The sequence below is a fragment of the Sinohyriopsis cumingii genome, chromosome 7, assembly GCF_028554795.1.
Source record: "Sinohyriopsis cumingii isolate HCF-2022 chromosome 7, ASM2855479v2, whole genome shotgun sequence".
Classification (NCBI taxonomy): Eukaryota; Metazoa; Mollusca; class Bivalvia; order Unionida; family Unionidae; genus Sinohyriopsis; species Sinohyriopsis cumingii.
This window is the reverse complement of record NC_142967.1, coordinates 103,597,029-103,621,009: the sequence shown is the minus strand read 5'-3', so window position 1 is coordinate 103,621,009 and position 23,981 is coordinate 103,597,029. Positions and strand designations below refer to the sequence as shown.

Here is a 23,981-nt window from a genome sequence, read left to right as displayed (position 1 = left end):
AAATTGTCCCAGAATCAAGGCTAAGAAAATTAAGCCCACTCCTCTGCAAAAAGCACACTCCGCTTGTAAATTGACCTCATTTGCATAAGATGGTCATATAATTATCAGTGTTATAATACAGGATAAGAAATCGGTTGACCTAATCTGTCGCACTTCATGCTCATATCTGACCACAGAGCGAGTTTGATTCAGCAATGTATCACAGTACGTTCATGACTCAGGTAGATGATGCCAGCTTAATGTTGAAAAAAGAAATAACCCGAAGGAAAGAAATCATGCCGAGTGAAAAATTCACCTCAGCTTACTCCTTTGAACCTTTCTGACACAGGACACTGTTTATCACAACGTAAATAACTTTCATAACGTAAATAACTTGACCTCAGTCTGCGATTTCCGTCCATGAAGACACTCGGTCATAACGTGTACCTTGTGTTAATGCTGATATCGTGTGATATTCATCAAACTCTCGATGATGGTTATGCGTTGCACGAAACTGAAGTTAAGGCTTCGTTACATTTACTTGCAGACACATAATTACACTCATTAATTATTCTGTTCTTACATAGCTACAGTGTATGTGACTGTACTACACAGTCGTTCATTAATTTAATGGCAGTGGATGTAAGTTGAAATTCTTTCATCCATCATCAGACTAAATCCTGGTCAATTAAGACAAAATAATGTTGAAAATGCAATATATTCTTTGTATCTCAAGTACAAAATCAAGATCTTTTCATCCACATTTAATAACTGTAAAGCTGATTTTTCCAATTGTTGTGCAGTGATTAGCTTATCACACTTATTGGCATCTGTATGCATTGCAAAGTGAAATGGAAGTTCTTATTCAGTAATATACCAACACCTTTTGAATTAGTAGAATATGAACTAAGAGATACATATTCACATCCCCCGGGCATCACGAGTGCAATAATCCCATCTACTTTCATAAAACAGTTGTCTTGAAGAAGGTATATTTTATTTAATTACATCTCTGTTTTCGTATGATCCACCAATCCTCCACAATTTAATATAGTGATATTTATTTACTCAATTTTATGATTTTATGTGTGATGAGACTTTGATAAGCTTATATAAAGCTGATATTGTAAACAAATAATGCGTACCGATGACTAATACATTATTTATATTATTTTTAATAAACTATCGAATAAATGTTGATTTCAAGGCTTTCATATGTTAGTGTCATAATTTAGAGTAAATTGGTACCAATTTACCTCTGAAGGACACACGGTACTAATTCAACTCCAATAGTAAACATATGGAAATTCCATCAAATTCAAAATTTAATAACTTAAAATGTCTGGGTGCTGATGATGAGACCTATAATTCTCCATGCACATCTAACCTTGGTGCAATCTCATGTGTGGAGAACGCCGTATGTGCTGTGGCATTTTTTTTACATACATGTGCATGAAACACATGTTATTGACTTTGCACCACATGAATCAGGTGCATTTTCATTATTTAGTACTCGTGAAAAGCCTGTAAAATGACTAAAATTGCACAAGTAGAAATTTGTCTATATTTTGTAAAAATTACACATAGGATAAGCTCTCAAAAAATAATTTTACTAAAATTTTAATTTTCATTACTAACCAACTATGGATCACGAAACCCGTAAATACTCTATTATTTCTTCACCCATTTCTAGGCTGGTTAACAGTTCATCCGTGTAGTTAGTACCGTGTGTCCTATAACCAGATTTCAATTTTTTAGAAAAAAGTTCCATTTTACTCATTGATATTGGAGCATAATTATAAGAAAGAATTGGCCATGCTTGTGCATGGATAATAGTGCAATAGCATTTTATGTGATACCAATGTCTATAGCTAAATTGCATCCGCATTACATGTTGCTGTGTTGTATTGTACTTAATAGTGGCTTATTCTTGTTATTAAAATAATTGTTTTCTGCCTTTGTATTTTCATGTTATGTTTCTATGGCAAGCATGCTGCACATAAGAAACACAAGCATGCTGACATCAGCAAGTATGACATCACAGGGTATCAAATTACATAACGCATTGTATTTTCATCTCTCACTGGCTATAAGACAAGTTTTAAATGTTTTAAATTTCAAAATTGCATTACTTTTCTTGCTGACTCTCACAGAAATAAGATGCAGTGCATCCCTATTCACATCAATCAAACAAATCAAATAAGTGTGCCACATGATATGTCAAAATGATAAGAGGCCATTGCCCTTTTGTGACTAAAACAAATACACCCACATGAAGCATCAAGAGATGCTGACATTCCAAACTTATTTAAGCTATCATCACATGTGATTCATCACCCCAAATCTTAAGAAAAAGGTATAAAAACCAAAGAAACGTTCCATAAGCTTTATTATACTGAATAATTAAATAACAGAGTGCTACTTTTCAGTATAAAACTATGGGGAAGGATGAGGAAGCAAATAATAGACAGGAATTTCTTCAAGCCTGGTATTGTTCCCCACAACAAGAAGGAAAACGTGCATCAACCCAAAATACACAGCGACATGAGGTCTGTTACATAAGGACAGCAAGAGACAAATTTGAAAAAGCTATCCAAAGTTTCTATAATGTTGATATTGATGTTGGAGACAGAAAGTGTATGTACATACTGTGTTGCCGTTCAAGCTATTAAGTAAGCTGGAGGTGGAGAAATGTGTGAAAAAACTTGGCGATGCAAAGACAAGTCCATCTCTCTATGCAATATTCAGACACTGATAAAACTTATCACTGCATAAACTACTTGTTAAATTTAAGTAATAGAATTGAATTGCATATTAAAGTTGTCTAATACATAAATCTATGTCTTCATTTGCCCAAAACTCATACAAAGTTAAGAAAAAGTCTCAAAATCATTACTGTGGGTACTTTCAATATAAGCAGTGTTAAATTACTTACTTTTTAATATAAAGCTGAATAAAATGCATAAATTATTGAACAAAAGAGAAACAAAGCAAACCTTGCAATCACTCAATTATAGTCAAAGGGGAGGTAATGCACCTTGATTTTGCAAACCAGATAGCAAGCTCTAATTTACACTAAATGATTCCTTACTATTACTTGATAGTAAGTGCAGAGCAATGTTGGCTTTATAAATAGCTTTTGTTTCAAATATGAAACCATATTTCTGACATGAAGCTTGTTTTCATCTATTCACAACTACATATCTGGTGAACAAAACAGATATCGCTTAGTGCACACAGGAACAAAGGCTAAGATGTGGAGTAATGTGTTCTGAGAGCACCAGTTGCAACACCCTGACTATAAAGGTTTTCTATCATGGGACTTGGTTCAAGAGGTCTGTTGTGGTGGGAGAGAGCAATATGTTCGCGATGCAGTTATACATCAAGAATGTTTCAACTGTATGAAGAGTGGTTGTGGAAGAAAAACTGCCTGTGTAAATAATGCAATACATATAGGACTTTTGCAGATTTATATTGAGAATGAACGGTTGAAAACTATTATTTTAAGTGAAAATGTCTCTCCCTGCTCCCTCAACAAAAGGGATGCAGAAAAGATCCAATACTGTTTGCCAACAAATTGAATGTACCAATATGAGAAACATGCTGAACATAGAAAAGGTGTAAAGGAGTTTAATTATATGATAAGAAATAAGACATATATAATTGATACACAATGTGACTCGACATATAATGATGCAGTTTACAGGTTGAGACAATGCAGCATGTGCAGTTTTGTGCACAGTCCTTGATTTGTACAATGCTCTCTGCTTTGATCTGCTGAATGTTTGTCTAAAGTTAAATGATCAGTATTGATACTTAAGTGATTGTGACATAAGTGGCGTACATATAAAATCTTCCCCCACCTCCTTTTGGGAAATTGTTGCATGTGTTAAATGGTATTTAATCATATAGGCCAATCTGTGTCCTCATATGAAATTCTACCATCAGGCCATGCTATGTTATTTTCCCCATGTCCTGAGCTATCTAATCTCACTGTCCAGTGTATAAAACCATCCCCATGGGACTTTTCTATAGATTTGTTCTCCAAAATCACATGCAAACCATGGAAAAGAGACTCCATTATGATTGTCATATGCAAAACCCACCAAAATGATACTCTGGATGCACATGGTAACCATGTAAACAACAAGCCCCTATTATGGTATAGGTGCCATATAGGACACACGGTACTAATTCAACTCCAATAGCAAACATATGGAAACACCATCAAATTCAAAATTCAATAACTTAAAATTTCTGGGAGCTGATGATGAGACCTATAATTCTCCATGCACATCTAACCTTGGTGCAAGCTTATGTGTGGAGAATACCATATGAGCCGCGGCATTTTGTTTACATACATGTGCATGAAACACATGGTATTGATTTTGCACCAGATGAATCAGGTGCTACTTTCATTATTTAGTACTCCTGAGTCAAGCCTGTAATAAGACTAAAATTGCATTAGTAGAAATATGTCTATATAGTTTTAAAATTACATATAGAATAAGCTCTCAAAAGATGTTTTTACTAAAATTTTAATTTTCAATATTAACAAATTATGGCCCACCAAACCCGTAAATACTCTATTATTTCTTCACTCATTTCTAGAGTGGTTAACAGTTCATCCGTATAATTAGTACCGTGTCTCCTGAACCCTGTAAATCGGCTCTGATATTGACTTGTTCAGGTTGTATAATGTAGTGATGGGGTATCATAAATAATCGTGAGAAGTTTCGGTTCGTTTCATTATGAGTAGTTGGCCGCTATGTTGAGAGAATGCAACATACATTTTAAGAGTAGCACACATTGCGCAAATTTATTTCACTGGATTCCAAGTCTTGTATTGCTTGTGTAAAACTGAGGCCATAATGAATTCTGTTTTGCGGACGAAATATATATAAATTGCTTGTAAATTCACATCATGAACCAAATGTATAGTTGTAGAGCCGTTGTACAGTCGCACGATTCCTTTGGTTGGCCCACACTCTTATCGGCCGCACGTACAGTCATACGTACACACACACACACACACACACACACACACACACACAACCTTAAATACTCTAGAAATTCCATACAGATCTAAACAACTTTAGACAGCTTCAGACAGCTCTAGTCAGCTCTAGTCATATTAACAGTCACAATCACAGAGGCATAATCACAGCGACAGTTACAATCACAGCGACAGTCACAATCACAGCGACAGTCAAAAGTGAGCAAACGTCAGAGTAAAATACCCTTGCATATCATGTCATCAATGTTCCTTCGTCACAAGTAATTTCTGGCGAGGTACATTATAATACAGTCGCTTACCTGGAAAAACACGTATGCACCCTAGATAACGTTGTACGCATGTACAACGAGAAATAATCAAATAGTTCTCAGGCAAAACCAAGTTATTTCTTTGCCTGATTCTGTGACAACTAGAATTAAACAAGTTTCGTTTCTTGTGCACATTATCGTTAATGTATTTGCCTCTCTTTTGACGTATCTTATGTCACGATGTGCAATTTAAAATTGTTGCAGGTCAGTTTCGATTTCGTCATACCGTCAATAGTATTGCTATTTGATCTAACAGCATGCTGTGGTGTTAAGGTATTTTCTCACCGTTAGCAGTTTAAATTAATGTGGGCTTTTATACCGATTTCGCTAACTCTAGTAAATTTTTGAAGGAAGAAAATCATACAACCAGATAAGGTATCGATAATGCCCCATTGGGTCATTCCAAGTTTATTTAATGTCGTAGTTTTCTCTGCATATTTTCAATTAATAGCCGTTGACACATTTTAATATATCGTTGTAGAATTTGTGTATTGACTTGCATGTTCATTATTAAATAAGTTTCGTTATAGTAAGTTGTTATTTCGATGAAACCATTCGCTATAGGAATCTAGTTTAACTGTGTCAATCAATTTTTAAACATGATCCTGACTTTGATTAATGTACTATGCTCAGTATAGATAGATTAACATGGCAATGATTTAACAATGGTATGACGAAGTAAATGTATATATTCATGGGAAACGGTTTGCAATTACGCGTAGGATATTTTGTTTAAGATAGGAAACTGTATAGAAGAAGTATCAGAGAATAATCAAAGAAGGCTGTTAATGACCTGTTTGTAAAATATGCTATATTCCAATTATGCAACTTCTTTTGATTGTGTATGTCTTTTAACAATATGAGCAAATATTTCAACCGAACATAAACATGTACGTGACACTTACCTGGGCAATACAAGATCCTAAAAATAAAATGATAATTAACAGAGAAATGCAGTGTCATTGATTCTCGCAAGATATATCTTATTTCAGAAACCATTCATAAATAATATGAGTTTCCAATCGACATCTAAAGAATAAAGCATAAATTCAGTATTAATTGAAAGTGAGCTGAAAATATCGTGGAATAGTTATAACTGATTGGAGTTATAAAAAGTGTATGAATCACTACAGGTGTAGGTTTGTTGATTTACTAACAGAAAACAACAGTACATTGATCTTTAATCGTGACATAAAGAATCCTATTATTTACAACACCATTTACAACTGGCTTTGTTATTTATTTATGATTACCAATCTCCCTGTTGGACGATAAGCTCTGCCCCTGGTCTTGTGATACTGGTACGTTACACTGTATTTGGCTATAAATAGATGATTGTTTGATACCCATAACATACGTGAAGATGATGTTCAAGTACACATACTTACAGATCCTCTAACTGGATATCCGATCGAATACGTGCCAGTCTCTCTAAAGGAATAGTCCTACTAGGCGGGATTCGGTGGAATTTGGTGATGTAAGTGGCGTTTTTATTTGTTCCAGCTTAATTGATCTAGTAGTTTTTATCGTATCTAGGAGTATGATAACAGCAATCACGTGCATACATCCGTTGTGAGAAAGGCTGTTTTCCACATACATTTGCCCTTTCGTGACAAGTCTTGTCGTCGTTTCATTAAAAAGGCAGAGTAATTCATTTTATTGAAACTTAAACGGCTAAATAATATTTTGTGCAGAAGTGCAATGCATGCTTGCTTTAATCCTCACTGTGACAGATTCTTGCTCGAGAAAAGCGGGTTTTCCAAGCAACTTAAATGGGAAATTTGAAGGGTACACTGTTATCATGCATCGGTTCTCGTTTTAGGCTTAAAGGACGATTGTAACTCAAAGATGTATTCTAAATAAGCGATTTTGTACGGTTTTTCTTTTTGTCTCAAAGTTATAAAAAATATATGCGGAAAATGTGTCAAGAGGTATGTCGCAGAATAGAAACAGAGTGGGTTTTTGGACTAAATGAATAAGACAAACACAATGTGAGACAGATGGAAATTTATGAATGAATTAATAAAGAAAAATATATGATGCAAAATACAATGATTCTCTCACGCTCTCAACATACGATTTACTCAAATCACTCTACACAACATTCACACATCGAACATAAACCAAAAATATTAAATCAATATGATGTACAGACCCAGGAAACCTCATGGACTGTAGATACGCTTCAAACAAGTATTTTACACCATAAGAGAGATTCACATAATCTCGAATATGAATTATATTAAGATTCAAAATAATCTTCTGAACACAACTAAGATTCAAAATAATCTTATGGATATAAAAATGCAATGGAACAACAATTGATCCAAACGTATGCTTCTAGATCCCTTGTACAGTTGCACGATTCCTTGGGTTGGCCCACACTCTTATCGGCCGCTCGCACCCTTTATGAATCCACCACGAGTACAGTCATACGTTATACGTACAGACAGCATACATCACCCTTTTCAATTTGCTACGTCTACGTCCGTGGCACAGACATACGTACATACATTCATACATACATTCGTATCGACAGAACGCATCATTAAATATTCTGGAAACTCCAGACAAATCTAAACAACTTTAGGCAGCTTCAGACAGCTCTAGTCATATTCACATTCACATTTACAATCACACTTCACAGCGACAGACATAATCACAGCGACAGTCACAATCAGCTACAATAAAACCAAACTGATCATATTAGTTTCTGTATAATCTCTAGATATATGATAATACTTTAACCTCTAACAGTGACATGTAATTCAAAGTTCACATCTGCGTAGTAATAAATGCATTATTACGCGATAAGACATTACAAACCGAATAAGCTTCGCATATCAAATGAAAATGTAGTAAATTTAACACTTACCCTATGGCTGGAGAACAATGGAGAGCGTACATTCCTTGACGTGATCCAAAAACGACCAGTGTGGTTTTAGAAATTGATCTTACTTAAATCCATAGGAGAGTGAGTACAAGTCAGGGTAGAATACCCGTGCATATCATGTTAGTCATGTTACCTTGTCACAAGTAATATCTGGCTAGGTACATGTTAATACAGTCGCTTGCCTGGAAAAACAAATATTCACCCTAGATAATGTTGTACGCATGTACAACGAGAAAAAGTCGAATAGTTTTAAGACAAAACCAAGTTATTTCTTTGCCTAATTCTATGACAAGGTAGCGCTCTTTAAGAAGCCACAATTTATAAAAAGCTTGATATTGTTTGTCCTATGAAGCTTCTTGAAGAGAGTTTGTAGGTGTAAGCTTTGGTTATTGTGAATATGCGCAATATGTGTTTCGCGTATACAGACGAATACAATAGCTCGTGTAACTGCCAAATAAGAGGAGTGTATAATACTGTTCGTATTTACTTCAGATCTAAACATATTTCAGCTGAGTGGTGCTATTTCGAAAATCCAGTGATATGACTGTTTTATATGACAGTTACGTGTTACTCTGGCATTTGATCACATTTAGCCCTGATCACACACTTAAAATTATGGTGTTTTGTTACTATATTTTATTTGCATTATGTTACTATGCTATATTCTAGATACGATATATATCTAAATATTGCGATGTATCACATTCTAAGTTTCCATACCAATGGCTGAGAAATAGACATTTGTTTAACATTGAAATAAATTTAAATATGATGTCTACATATAACTAAGTTAGTTAATTTCCAAATACCTAATAATCTATTAGATTTTTTTTATTGCCAAAGCACATTTCAGTAACATAATTCCGTAGTGGGAAGAGAAATATCATAATTATATTAAAATATCATAATTATATTCAGGTTTCGTTTTTTAGTTTCATTCAATGTCACGGTAAGGTCTTTAGAAAAATTCCATTGTTTCTCACAAACATATACGCATTTCACTATCGCAAAAATGCTAATAGTATAGCATGGCTCTTTTGTATTGAATTAAGTAATATAAAAGAGGGAGAAGCAAACAAGCTTTATACAATTCAAGAAACATTATTTTCTCTAGAATTAAAAGTGCAAATGAAAGCCTCCGACTCCCGCAAAAAAGCAACAAAAATGCAATTGATTCTTATATATTTTAAGGCACGAGTGAATTTTGTTTTCCAGTCGAAATATGATATATTACTCTAGTTGACCACAATCCACAATTCGCATTTTCTAAAAACAAAGCAACAAACTAATGGAAAATTTCAGTCTGGAAGGCTATATATGTTTTACAAAAACGCTATTAGTTATAACTAGACTTAATGTAACTAACATTATAATATAGAGCATGGACTGTGTTAGACATGCCAGGGAAATCCCTATAACCTTGACTAAGACTCAGATTCTTTGAATAATGATCGCACACGTTAAACCCATGGAAAATATAATATTTCAACTACGTATTATTGCATATAGAATTTAAGAAATCAATATTTCAGGCGAAGGAGAACCTAAACTTGATTTTGGACACGGTTAAGTCCATAATACAATATTACATTTACAATATTATACGATGAATCTTAGAAAACCTAAAATACAATGAAAATTAAATATCAATCACAGTTCACCTTATCTTTATAGGATGTATGGAACACAACTATCTTTCCTCTACTCTTAAAATATGCATATGACAAAACGTTAAACAAAAATTAAATCTTAAAAGTAACACAAAACATTCTTGAAAATTTAATAATATTATTATACACGTGAAAGTGCATCTGCTATTACAGTGTATATTCCTTGCCTTACTTGAGATAAATATTGTTTTCCCGCAATATCAAATTCTACCTTAATAAAAATTTGATTTTTTTATATTGGCAATGAATGTTAACGGTTTGTGACTCATAAAAACAATGATCAGAGACGGAGCTGAACTAATATACAGTTCAAAGTTTTGCAGAGTATGCATATCAGAGCCAAACATTCTTTGTTAATTGAGTAATGCTTTCTAAGGAGTTTATTTGATTTATGAGAATTTTAGCACACTGGATGATCTGTACAATATGTGCGTTCTTGAATCAATACTGAACCGACCCAAACATTAATTACATCAACATGTATTTTAAATTGACTAAAACATGGAGCTTAACTAGCTGGTGCACACTTAAGTAATGTCTTTTGCTTTATTTTATCAAAAACCTCCTGACATGTTCCGGATCAAGGTATCTTTGCTTTGTTACTCAATACAGTTTTCAAGGGTTCAATAATTATGAAAATATTACAAAATGTCCTATAATATCCAGGCACTGATAGAAGTAATAAATTCAGGGATAGCCTTAACCTTAGCATGTATAAGTTTAACTTTTTAATGTTCCACAATATGTCCTAGAAATGTAACACAAGCACGACAAATTCACATTTTGAGATATTAATTATCAAAATTCGCATCAATGAGTCTGTCATGTAATTTTGAATGTTTCGCTGAGTGACTCTTCCAGGTGTCGCTGTAGATGATGGCATCATCGCTATAAGCTCACAATTTTCTAGGCTAATCACCTTTATTCGGTAATATGACATTATTCTCTAGCAACAAAATGCAGTTTTTCTTTCAAGCATTCCTGTCTGAGAAGGTACATCCTGTATGAATGGTATTGGACAGGTGTTGTGGTAGATTTTATTTGTTCGTTAAGGACCATCTGGAGTCAAGTGTTCTTATTCAAGTAATCGGCGTTTTAATTCATTCTTTTCCTGTCGCTTAAATTTAAAAGGTTTTGGTCCTTATTATTCTTAATTTCTGAATTCCGGAGATTGGTTACTACATAGTCACTACAGTCCGACTGCTTTAAATCTCTTTAAACGTCATTGTGTGGGTGAATTACAACTAAACTGATTACATGATTAACATGGCTATCTATATCAACAAACCGGTACTCCTTTAATATGTATCCTTTCCATGAGAACTAATATGGAAATGTAAGGAACTCATTTTCTTGGTAACTTTGGAGGAACCATGATACCTACTCTGAAGAAAAGTTTGAAGAATGCTCAAAAACACTAAGTGGAATGTCAAATTATGTAAAAGGTTTAATCAAAGGTTTCACTATCGTTTTAGTTTTAATATTCTTGAAAAGAATTGTCTCTGGGAATCTTGAAGACGCACATATTATGGTTAACAAGTATTTGTCCTATATAGGGTACTGACATAATCTACCGTAATTCTTCTAATGGTCCGTTAAATGCAGGAATAGGTTGTAAGGATGAGACCCATGTATTTTTGATTGGGAATTCATATAATTGACAAGTGTGGCAAGATCCGCAGTATTTTGCAAACATCAATTTTAATTTTTTGCCGATAAAAGTTATTAAATATTTTGTGATAAGTCCCATGGATCCTTACATTAACTGTGAAATGAATTATTTTCTGTCTGAACGACTTTGGAAATAAAGATGTGATAGTTCACCGACCAATTGTCAACAGCACGTACACCCGGTCTTATCCATTTTCTCATAAGGATTCCATTTTTATCTAGTCACATAATCTAAAATAATACTCCTTTTATTAAAAGAATATCATCTGTAGAATATTTTGTGTCCTATTAGAAAATATAAATAAACTCTTATGAAGTGAGACAAAAATATGATAAGCTCATCAAATGTTTGTTGCTATGTTTTCAGGCCACTACCACAGTTTAATACATTGTTTTCGAATTGCTATTGGACATTAGAAGGGAGCATAAAATATCTACCTTTATATTCAGATCATCGTTGCAGGTATGTCGACATTAATTTTGATGTGTAATTCTTCCTTGATCAGGAGTATAATTTGTTTTGTCGGCTGCTGATTCGTGATTCTGTCCATCCACACGCGTATTGTTGGAACATATTCATTCATGGTTGAAATTATTAACTGAGAAGAATTTGATATATCACCTATTCAATTAGTAACTGATCAATTAAGAGTTATGTTAAATGTAGAGTTTTATGTGTAGAAACGTTTGACGGAGCTCTTGACCAGAGAAAAATTTTAAGGTTTTGGTGTTTTCGAATTCTCAGGAAAATATATAATTGCTACTATGATAATAGCTACTTATATATTTATAAATGCCATATTTCAACGGAACGACATATACGGTGATAAGTGGATGATAAGAGCATCTAATATATACGTTACTAAATTTCTCCTAACTTTGAATACACTGAATGTCACACCGTACCATTGGCGGTTGTGCTAACGGATAGCTTCTGACGATTTACTCTATACTTTTAGGTATTATAGTAGCGCTGGGGTTGATGTAAGCTACGAGACTAGCAAATTGGTCCAACGGATGGATGCTATATATTGTTAACTGTAATAACTTCATATTGTCCATATAATATGTGCATTGATGTCAATTTGAAGTAAGTAAATTTCTGTATACAAATATAGTAACACATGCTTTTGCATACTTTCGGAGGGAGGATGTATGTCTATATTGCATCTAGTTCGCAATCTCTTAACGCTTAAATGGATGTGATCAGATGAGAAAAACAGTGGAACTAATTGCTTTTGGAAGAAAGAAAAAAAAACCTATGTATTATTTGCACTGTACATATTCTTGATAGAGATGAAATGATAAAGATTTTCAGGACCGTTAACTATTGCAGTACGTGGTTAGATCTGGATGGGATGCGGGAATTAAACCAACCAGACGTGTTTGCTTGTGTGATAGAGACAGACATAACACTATTCTTAAGAGAGATTATGGTTGCAAATTATATATAATATAGTATCTTAACATCTTGTTGAAATTATTAAAATCCACTAAGCGAAGAATCTAAGTAATGATACTGTATATCTTCTAATTTTTTCAGCACCTCCATTGGCTTATAAATTCGGAACGTCATTATCTTCAAGGAAAGTACCGACCGGAAGTTGCTGAAGTAAGCGACATATTTGTATGAACAAAAATGAGGTTGTACTCTATATCTTGGCTTGTGGTACTGATGTGTTTATGCGATGAAGGAAATTTCCAAGCGGTCTCTAATAAACTCGCTTGCCTTAGTCTATACCTTCCAGGAATAAATGCTACTATGCATCCAAACGATTTTAAAGCTATATGGGATGAGTATTTAAAGACGATAGGTAGGACATTATATCGCTCTTTAAATATGACGGAGAAACTTAAGATCGCAGAGGAAAGTTGCAAAGAAACAAAAAGTGACGATAAGCCTATATGTGCATTCAGAGATTTTGTTACCATTGGCAGCCTTATTATGGATGATCTCCTAAGAATACAAAATACGTTTAGTTCCATGTCCCTCTCTTATCCGAATTACTTTAGTCTTTATATCGGACCATGGCGCATGCATCCTCGTATTGCAAAACTTGAATGTTCTAAACCTTTGCTACCATTATGGAGATATTTAAAAGCGCTCTCCAATCTGACGTCATTCGATGAATTTTTTGCGATGAAGTTATTGCATGACAATATCAATGCGAAAGGACTTCGACAGGAAATTGATAGAATCTGCCCGGTTTCATCTACAGAAAATATCTGCATGATGAGGGTATGGACGAAGGTAGCAGATAAAATCGAAATATTATTGACTTATGCCGAACGAGATAAATGGGAAGACAGCTTTTCCAAACTGCTGAAAAATGCAATGAGGATGTATTTGCAATCATTACAGATGGACGAGATGAAATCGATGTTAAAACCAGAGATATTCATGGCACGCCTTTTTGCTTTCGATAGCGATATCAAGAAATGGATTAAAGAGATCACCCTCTTCTTATTTGATTCCCTTAAAAACGATAATATTGAATCTCTACGTCCAGTGTTAGAATTACTGCCTTACAAGAGTGTGCTATCATGTGATGATACTGCAGAATTCCTATCGCTGAACAGGACTGAGTGTACGTTTTTCAATATAGTAAATTCGTTATCATTGTATCTTGCAGGAAAAAACAACATGACTAATACCAAGATAATAAGCACAAGCATAGATTATGAGGCATTCCTAAAACAAAAACGATTTGAGCAGATTTTAAATATTGGTGAAACAACACAGTATACCTTATCACTTGTGGCACAACATTTTAAATTAGCGATGACAAATAAATTTGCAGAACTCAGGAACTATTTCCAAACAGTAGCAGAGTTCGACAGGACACAGGCTCTAATTGACATAAATGACATTACTAGCACATTAGTAAAGTACAAAACTACATCAGAACAATCATCTAAAACACTTGACATTCTTATGAACGAAATACTGAATGCAGCCTTGGCGGCAGCGATTGGGGACCAGATAGAAGCCGCTCTAGTATTAAGCTTTGCAATAGCAGAAGCATGTAATCCATTGAAAGCAATCTTTTCAGGTGGAACTGCAACTGGCATACTTGATGCAACTAAGGAAGTCTCTCAGGCCATGGTCAATGTTGCTAAAGCAGCCAAACTAAAAGAGGCTTTCGACAGCCTCATCATTGAGACCAGAAAATATGTTGAAAAACTCAGTAAAAATGACATATATTTAAACCTTATTTCCCATTTGATAAAAAATCTGCAGACTGCATTAGTATCATCGTCATCAGGTGACCTTAAAGCTCCAATAAATACATTCTTTGAGCTTTACGAAAATTATGAGCCAGCAATTGCAAAAGAAGACTTAAGTGCAATAAGTGCATGTTGGGAGAACTTTGTTGATGAAGCATGTGACATTTTAGACTCAACCTCTGGGATAGCTTCAGGTATAACCAAGACAATATTGGCTGCACAAAGAACCTGTCCGAATGCAAAAGTACAGGTTAAAAGGTTGATCACCATCTATGAAGAGATTTACGATTACCAGTTTGAACTGTTGGACAGCCTTTCAGCTTGTATGAGGGCTTTCACATCATTCCAGGCGGCTAAAGCGATAACTTCAGACTTAGACGCAACAAAGATTACACATGCTGACAACCCTGACATACTTGCCATGCTGGAGTTGCAATCAGTTTTCTCAATGATATCCCACAAAATATCTGTATTATCTGCCATAGATTCTTTATGCGATATATTAGAATATAAAGAAGGGCTTGTACCACCTGAGTGCATTGGTGCTAAAAAATCAATAACATCTATTCTGAGTAGAAATAAATTCACATGCATAACCTCTTTAGAATATCTGAGCATTCCTACAAAGCCTTCGAAGCCGGGAGATAAAGCATATATCAACCTGGATGATCTTTATGCCGGGAAAACTGTTACATTTAAGATTCCAGACAGTCTGTGGTTAATAGAGCACGAATGGATTGCACCGCATCAACAATATGATCAGATATTTGTTCAACGATTTGAGGTTTATCTTCCAGCTGTCAGCAAGAAAAACAAACAGGTATTGTTCAGCTATAATTTTAGAAAGAGCAATACTTGCATTTCAATGATGATGATGATGATGATGATGATGATAATGATGATGATGATAATAATAATAATAATAATAATAATAATAACAATGATGGGTAGTATATATATATATATATATATATATATATATATATATATATATATATATATATATATATATATATATATGTCGCTATTTGCACCAGGACTAGTTTGTCTTTGTCTTTTAATTAAATAATTAATACTCTTAATGGGGCCCCGAGTGGCCGAGTGGTCTAAAGCGCTCACCGTTCCAGATCACTGCCATCTCACCTCTGTCTGCGTGGGTTCGAGTCCAAGACTCGGCTAGCGTGGGTACGTGGGAAAGCCTGCCAGTAGCTTCTCGTGGGTCGGTGGTTCTTCCCTGGGTTTTCCAGGGTTCTTCCTCCACCAGTTATACTGGCCGCCATGTATAGCCTATCCTGTGCTGAGAAATGGCGTTAAACCCTATAACAACAACAAATACTCTTAATACTGCTAGTGTCTTTACCTCGAGGGAATAGTGTGACCGAGAGGCATAAGGCCTGTACAGATCACGGACATCTCTCATCTGTTCAAGAGGGATCGAGTCTCGTGATCTGCGAATGTGGGAAACTTGTCAGGAGCTTCCCGTCAATAGGGGGTTCTTTGCAGGGCTATCCCGGATTGTTTTTTTCTACTACATATACTGTCCGCAGTGTATAGCCTATCATGATCTAAAAAATGCTGTTAAACTAACAACTACAACAAATTCAACCAACTTGTCTAATTATCTAACCACACCGAAATCAATGATCCACCCACACTAAAAACATAATATCTCACGGATGTACGTTTCAGCGTGGACTAACCCATGGACTAACCCATGAAGAGATATATGTTGTTTAGAAATTTCCACCCTCCGCCTTCTGCACCTTTAACAGTCGATACAAGGTTTACAAAATTCTAGCGAAAAGTGCCTAGATATACAGTAGTCGGACAATGACATAATTGTCAGGTTCTAATGAGACATTCATTAATTATTATGTTTCTCATATGAATTCATGATGATAGCACATCGTCCTCATTATTTGAAGGTACACATAACATTCACAGTCGAGATACAAACATTCTTGTGTTTTAGATGAGTCGGGTTTTCATGTTTAAAATTATGATAACACCAGATTTATATTCATTGTTCAAATTCTGCCAAGGTATACGATAATATTCGCTTTAAATACTATACATTATTCAAGTTTAATTCAAACGAATCGAGCACGGTACAAAGTGTATCGTTTTAATAACAATGTTGGCAAATATGGATATACATAAAAATAAAGGCTAAAATACATTCCCATAGCTCTATACCTAATACTTCTAGGCGTCATTGTTTGTCAGAAGAAAATTCCAACACAGAGCTTAGTCGGCGAAGAGGACTGCGAAAATCAACGTTGTATATGTCATGAACTTTATCTTTGTCCCACCAAAAATGCATTTTATACGTTAGACGGAGAAGCGTATTGAGAGATATTATTCACGTTATAAGATTAAAAGTCATTTTTCCTTTACTTGATACCTATATGTCATAACAACATGTGAAAATATTCCTTTTAAATCTTTTTATATGGAGATAAACGTTTCATACAAGATTTCAGTAAGTCTTTGGATGACTTCTTTAGAAACATTTGATTAAGATTAGAAGCTATGGAGCAACTGAAGTTTGAACTAAAAAACATTTCACTTATATTTTATAAGAGCGGTGTTGGGGTACAAATATATAAATATGACTATGATGATTTACATATGTGAATATAGTAGTATATAATTGGAGAATTACATATCCTATAATTGTTTATATTTCATTTAATTTTGGCAGTATTATTTCAAATATGAGACTGAAAATTGCAAAAATATTGAAAGAATAGCACATTTCCATGACATGCCATTTCCATACTTCTTAGGTGAAATCTCCATTATAGTTAATTAACTAAACTACCACTACTACTACTGCTACTACCCCTGCTGCTGCTGATGCTAATATAATAACAGGCATCTATTACAGACACAATCACTACGCTCGTTTTGACAAACAATAATTTTAATTTTGGAAGTAATGTTAGGTCAAGCCATTATTTTCTCATTGTGTCTACCAGCTGATTTGGACTGATCGTAGCAGTGTCCCTGTTCCTGTACAAATGGAATATTACTAGTAGACATCTTGTGAAACAGATTTAAGAAAGAGAATAGAGAAATACAAGCCTGAAACTGATCAGAACATTATAAGGATGGAATCGTCTTTCTTGATGCGGTAGAGGTACTATTATCATGGTAGAGGTAATATTATCAATCATCTATCCGATTCAGTAGTAAGTATATGTTCTCAATATCACTTGATTTCAATTACTTTCATCCAAAGGTCACCATATTGTTCTCTAAGGAAAATAAATTGCTCCACGGTGGCCAAACAATAGTACAAAGAAGGAAATGTATCGACGGCGACAAACTTAAACATATATATATATTTCGAAATAGGTGAATTACCCGATTTAAGCCCTCTGGAACTCAATATGCTATACATTTTTTATGAGCAAGGTTCACGTTGATGTGCAAGCAACTGTTGGAAATCAGCTCAGACCGCCTCACGGTACGGAATATATATTATCTCCCCGAGTGAAACTCGAATATACCTACAGAGAAGGGGAAAGTAGTCGGACGTGCCGGCAGAGCGAAGTTCCTAATCCTTACAATGATAACTGCCGAGATATGCCGAATATATGTCCAGTGACAACAGGTATTTTACATATTTTCGTTATATACTTCATAGACAAATCCCCCTTTCCATTCATTCAACACCAAAATGAAACAAGGCTCATAAAATCAAGGGTTGAGACAGTGGCTTTCTAATATACTTGAAGCATTGCATTAATTCCACATTCAATTTTATAAACATATCTCAAACCACAGAACATTATCATCACGCTCATTGCTTTCAACACTAATTTGATGGCCTACATTATTTTTGTTTTAAGTGTTTATAAACAACACTTTGTGCTAATTAACCGATACAATTATAAGAACACGGTAGAAAAAGTGCATGTCTACAAAAAATTATTTAAACTATTGCACAATAATGTTGCAAACGTTCCCCACCAATAATGTGGTGTCAGTTTACATGACATGGAAATTTATCTAGCTGAATACATAAGTAATATTACCTATTCAAATTCGCTTGTATTGTATAGTACAATATAACTCTTCAAAGAGATAATATTTTCCCTCTAAGTCCTTCCCTTTGCATCCTTGTAGCCGCGAAATGAAATATAAACCATTACTACACTTGCAGGCTCAAGGTAAGCTAAATATTTGTATATTAAATAAAATGTCATCAATATTCTAAAATAAATAGGTTGTTTTCCTAATTTCGTATTTAAACCAAGCAAACAGTTTGCAAAATTTGTCATATAACTTCGTCCTAAAACGGATTTATCAATTATACTCATCAATACCACTGCATGTTCTTGTATAAATCTTTTGCAAACATTGCTATGGATAGGTCTAAAATTACTTACCACGCCTAAAGCTTTGAAATGTGCTATCAATTGCTGTACATTTTCTTTAATGATTTGTTCTAACTTTCACCAAATGAGAAGCTAACTTTGAATCAATGCTCTTGAGATTTCCTTTACATTTTTATATAAAAGCTGAATATCTATCCACATTCCATCTGTTATCTTATACAATTCCAGTATTTCCTGCTTTGCCTGTACAATTATAACACAAGTCTTGCGAGTTATATTAAATTTCTCTTCTTTTTATACCTTTGTGAAGTATCCTTAGTCATGTATCTATCGGGATGAATACTTTGCAAGGAAGATTTTAATCCTAATTAGGTCAATTGTTGCAAAATAAGTTTGAGGTAATAAGATCAATTTTGGAGAAAGATTGATTCATCATCTGTAGAAGTAACTTTGGAAAAGACGAAAATATATATAAATAGATGAACGTGAATAATAATAATAATGGTAGTCTCTCGAGCCGAGGAAGAGAAGTTGTGCGATCTCATTCAACGGTGGACGCGCATGTAGCTCCTGAGTCCAAATTCCGATGCTCACAGGTGGTTGCAGGTGGGGCATGGGACACCGGTGGTTGGTGGTATTTGTGATACAGTTCTGTGACGTCTCTCCCGAATTGCAGGAAGACGCTGGCGGCAGTCATCCTCAAAGGTGGAACAGGCTTTTCTGGTCAGCTCTCGCCAATGGCTTCTGTCTAAGGCAGCGATCTCGAGCAGTCGGGGTTGGAGGTCTGTCCATTTGATGTTCATCTTGAGGTTGTCTTTGTACCTCTTATGAGGGCGGCCTTGGTTTCGGTTTCCCTGGGCTAGCTCGCCATAGAACAACTGCTTTGGGATTCTGCTTTGATCCATGCGGATGACATGGCCAGTCCAACGAAGCTGGGCCTGGATTAGTTTGGCTTCGATGCTTGTTGTGTTGGCTCTGTCAAGGACTTCCTGGTTGGTGATTCGGTCCTGCCACCTGATCCGCAAAATGGATCTTAGGGAGCGCTGGTGGAATTGTTCCAACTGACTGATATGTCTTCGGTAGAGTGTCCACGTTTCACAGCCATACAAGAGAGACGTGAGGACAACTGCATTGTACACTTTCATCTTTGTTGACAGGCGTATGTCCTTGTGCTGCAAAACTTTGGTTCGAAGTCGTCCTAGTACTTGACTGGCTTTTTGGATCCTCGCAGTGATTTATTTGTCCAGTGATCCGTCACTAGATATTGTGCTGCCAATGTATTTGAAACTGTCCACATTCTTCAGCTACGTGTCGCCAATGGTGATACAGGGTTGTGAGGGGACAGTGGTTGGGGCGGGCTGGAATAGGACTTCTGTCTTTCCTAGGCTGATTGTGAGTCCAAATTAGTTGGAGGCGTCACAGAGAATCTGTCCATGATTGTCTGTAGGTGAGTCTCTAGCAGCAGGGAAGTTGTACAGACCAGTGCTTCCAGACCAAATAAAGCTTCCTACGCGAACTTTCTCCGTAGAAGCCTCGGATTTCATTTTTACAGCCTTCTACGGAGATCAATTTTCGTGCATTCCAGACCAAGTGCATCGGGTGGTCGCGCCGTGTGTGTTAGTAAATATAGCGTTCGAGACAGGAAAAATAAATGTCAGGGAATAAATTTTTGTGTTAATTTTTTTGTTGCATGGTGGGGCTGCTTTTTCATGAATAAATTTGATCAAGACCAATTCGATACCGACTGTGTGGATCATGAAGATTTATCGTGATGAAACCATGCGGCGTTGCCTGAGCGCGACTGAACAAATTTTTAAATTTATTTATATCCATGTCACCGTTGCACCAGGTCTGATGAATATTTCTCAGCGTGTGCGTGTCTACGCCATTGAACACCGATAAAATATTGCAATTGTCCCTAATCACCTTCGGAATCTGCGTATATCTCTGTGTTACGTAAATAACATCGGTGTTCTTGTGTCTGCCACGCGAGAATATCCTAGCCGGGTTGGTCTGCTTTTCCAGCATAACATCGTCGAATACAACAAGATTATTAATATCGCCGTCCAAATTCTCCACGGATGGAGCTTCATTGATGTCTGTGATGAATTCGATTGTGCCTTCGTCGGTATTGTCGCTAAATTCCTTTAACACTTGATAACAACGTTGATCGTCCACGGATGGTGCAACCAAGTACAATTTGTCCCATTTTAGCCATCGCATGATCAAATTCAGTAACAATTGTGTCTTACCAGATCCAGATGGACCGATGATTATCATTCTAATCGAATTCGGTAATTCCGCATGATGTTTTACCTGCTCGCGTCGTTTCGTGGCTGAAAAATCAATTACATTCATGTTACTAGAATACATGGATCTATATTGTGTTAAGTGCCGCACGCACACAGCTACGATAAATCCAACCGAAATCGTTACACGCAACAACAGAAATGCGATCTCAGGTGAATGCGAAGTTTGTAAGACGCGCAAGTTCAGATTTGTAAAAAAAAAAATAGAAGAACCGGAGGAGATATCGCAGCCTCCTTGACAAATCTACCTGGGACCCCCTGGGCAAAATATCCCGGAGAAAAGCATCTGCCAGGGTATAATTATTGTGGACCCGGAACGGGGCTCGATATCAGACTCGACGATAATGACCAACCAAAGCAAGGTGAAGATCCGGTAAACGCTATCGATAAAGCTTGTTACTACCACGATCTTGCATATCGCAGCGGAGATTTACAACAAAGGCATCTCGCTGATATCAAGCTAATTCACGCACTAGACGCGATTCCTAATAAAAGTTTCAAAGAAAAATTGGCAACTTGGTTGATAAAAGGCGCTATGAAAGGCAAATTAGTATTCGGTGCTGGTAAATAATATGGAGCAGATATATTATTCTCCGCGAGGATTTTGGCGAGGAAAATCAGCGATTGCCAAACTCGCTAAAGCCGCTAAAGTAAAATCATCCTTCGCAGAATCGTGGTTATCAAAACAGGCAATTTGGCAAATATATCTCCCTCCGCCTAAAAAAATACCATACGCGAGTTTTACCGTCAGTGTCCCTAATGAGGTCCATCAGGCTGATCTTATGTTTCTTCCTCACGATACCGTTGACGGCGTCACGTACAAATACGTTTTGACCATCGTCGATATCGCCAGCAGGTACAAGGAAGCAGAGCCATTATCGAATAAAACAGCGACGGAAATTGCTAAGGCATTTAATGAAATTTATTCACGATCCCCGTTGACATGGCCAAATCTTCTTCAGGTTGATCCAGGTCGAGAATTTCTTGGCGCGGTTACTTCATTGATGAAAAAAAATAATGTGAAAATCCGACGCGGTATCGTAGGTGTTCATCACAATCAAGCTATCGTCGAAAGATTCAATAAAACTCTCGCAGAACGATTATTCGGATACCAATACGCGCGTGAATTTATTCAGGATAATCGATCTCACGATTGGGTATCAAGATTGCCTCATGTAATTAACGCGCTGAATAACGAAGTAACTCGAACAATAGCAATGAAACCCGCAATTGCAATTACAAAATCGAATATACCCCTAAAGCGAGATTCCACAATTCAGCCTGTACTAGGTAGCGTCACAGTCAGATATTTGTATAAAGAAGGCGAGGCTGAAGGAGGCAGAAAAAGAGCAACCGACCCAACCTGGAGCGTCACAACTCACAAAATATCCGCCGTAACAAGATCGTCAGGAAGACCAGTGATTTATATCCTAGATTCGTTAGCGCCTCAACGCGGATTTACCAAGGAAGAATTACAAATAGTCCCCGAAGATACTCAACTACCGCCAGCGTCATTGAGATAATTTACTCGAATTCGTCCTAACTGAGATAATTTTCTTACTCTCGACACGGCCAAATATACCAAATTTGACCAAGAAATTCTGTCATCGACGATCCAAACTTGTCCATCTACGGTCAATCCTTGTGACGAGTGTATCGTTGTTGCGTAGCCTAATTTCCACGGTGATTTTTCTGCATTTATCGCGTCATTAACGAGATTAATATCAACGAAGATAATATCATTCAGGACCAAAATCTTTTCCTCTCCACATGGCAAAATAATATTAATATTTTGTCGCCTAGTATCAGTGGGCCTATAGCATAACGGTACCTGCAGCGTTGGAAATTTCTCGCAATGTAGTTTGAATAACATTTCCTGAATAATATCACGAATAATTTTCCTACTAGCGACAATCAGATGATCGGGACGCCACAAATTTAGAAAATCGTTCATCGGAGTCTCGTCGATTATTTTCCTCATGACGTCACACTGAATCTTATTCGGTTGTAATCGAATCAATTTTTTGAATTCGGTCAACAAAATATCTGTAGATCTATAATCAGCGTCGATTTCCTCATAATAGTCAACGAAGTTTCTGAGCCATTTGTGAGGCGATTCGCCATCAATAGGATTAGGTTGGCCGTGATCACCGCACATTATCACAGCGGTATTTTTCCCTTCCAGCCAAGTCAAGATCGATTTTAAAATATCTAAATTTACTGTGCAAATCTCATCAAATATTATGATTTTGTTGACATATTTGTCTCCCATACGCACCGAATCCCATGATCCGCCACTATACTTGAAATAACTGTGATACGTGCAAGAATTAACGCCACGCTGCCTTATTTCTCGTGCTAATCTATGTGTCGGAGTTAATACAATCATGTCAGAATTTGCAAATAAATTTATCACTCGCGTTGTTTTACCGCTACCACCAGGTCCATTTAGGTAAACGAATTTGCTGCGTGAAATTGGGTCAAACGCAGATGCGGCCGCCGAAGATTCCAAAATCAAAGATCTTTCAAATCTACCCCGATGAAATTCATCGCAATCTTC

General features: G+C 35.9%; 1 protein-coding gene across 1 annotated transcript in view; it reads left to right on the top strand.

Moving 5' to 3' along the window:
• The first annotated feature begins 14,473 nt into the window (after positions 1-14,473).
• Positions 14,474-23,981, top strand: part of LOC149795849 (uncharacterized) — a 32,302-nt gene continuing 22,794 nt past the window's right edge. Inside the window, exons 1-2 of the mRNA XM_089963865.1 lie at positions 14,474-15,586; positions 18,187-18,385. Coding sequence (XP_089819991.1) covers positions 14,474-15,586; positions 18,187-18,385 — 1,312 coding nt within the window. The remainder of the gene's footprint in view (positions 15,587-18,186; positions 18,386-23,981) is intronic.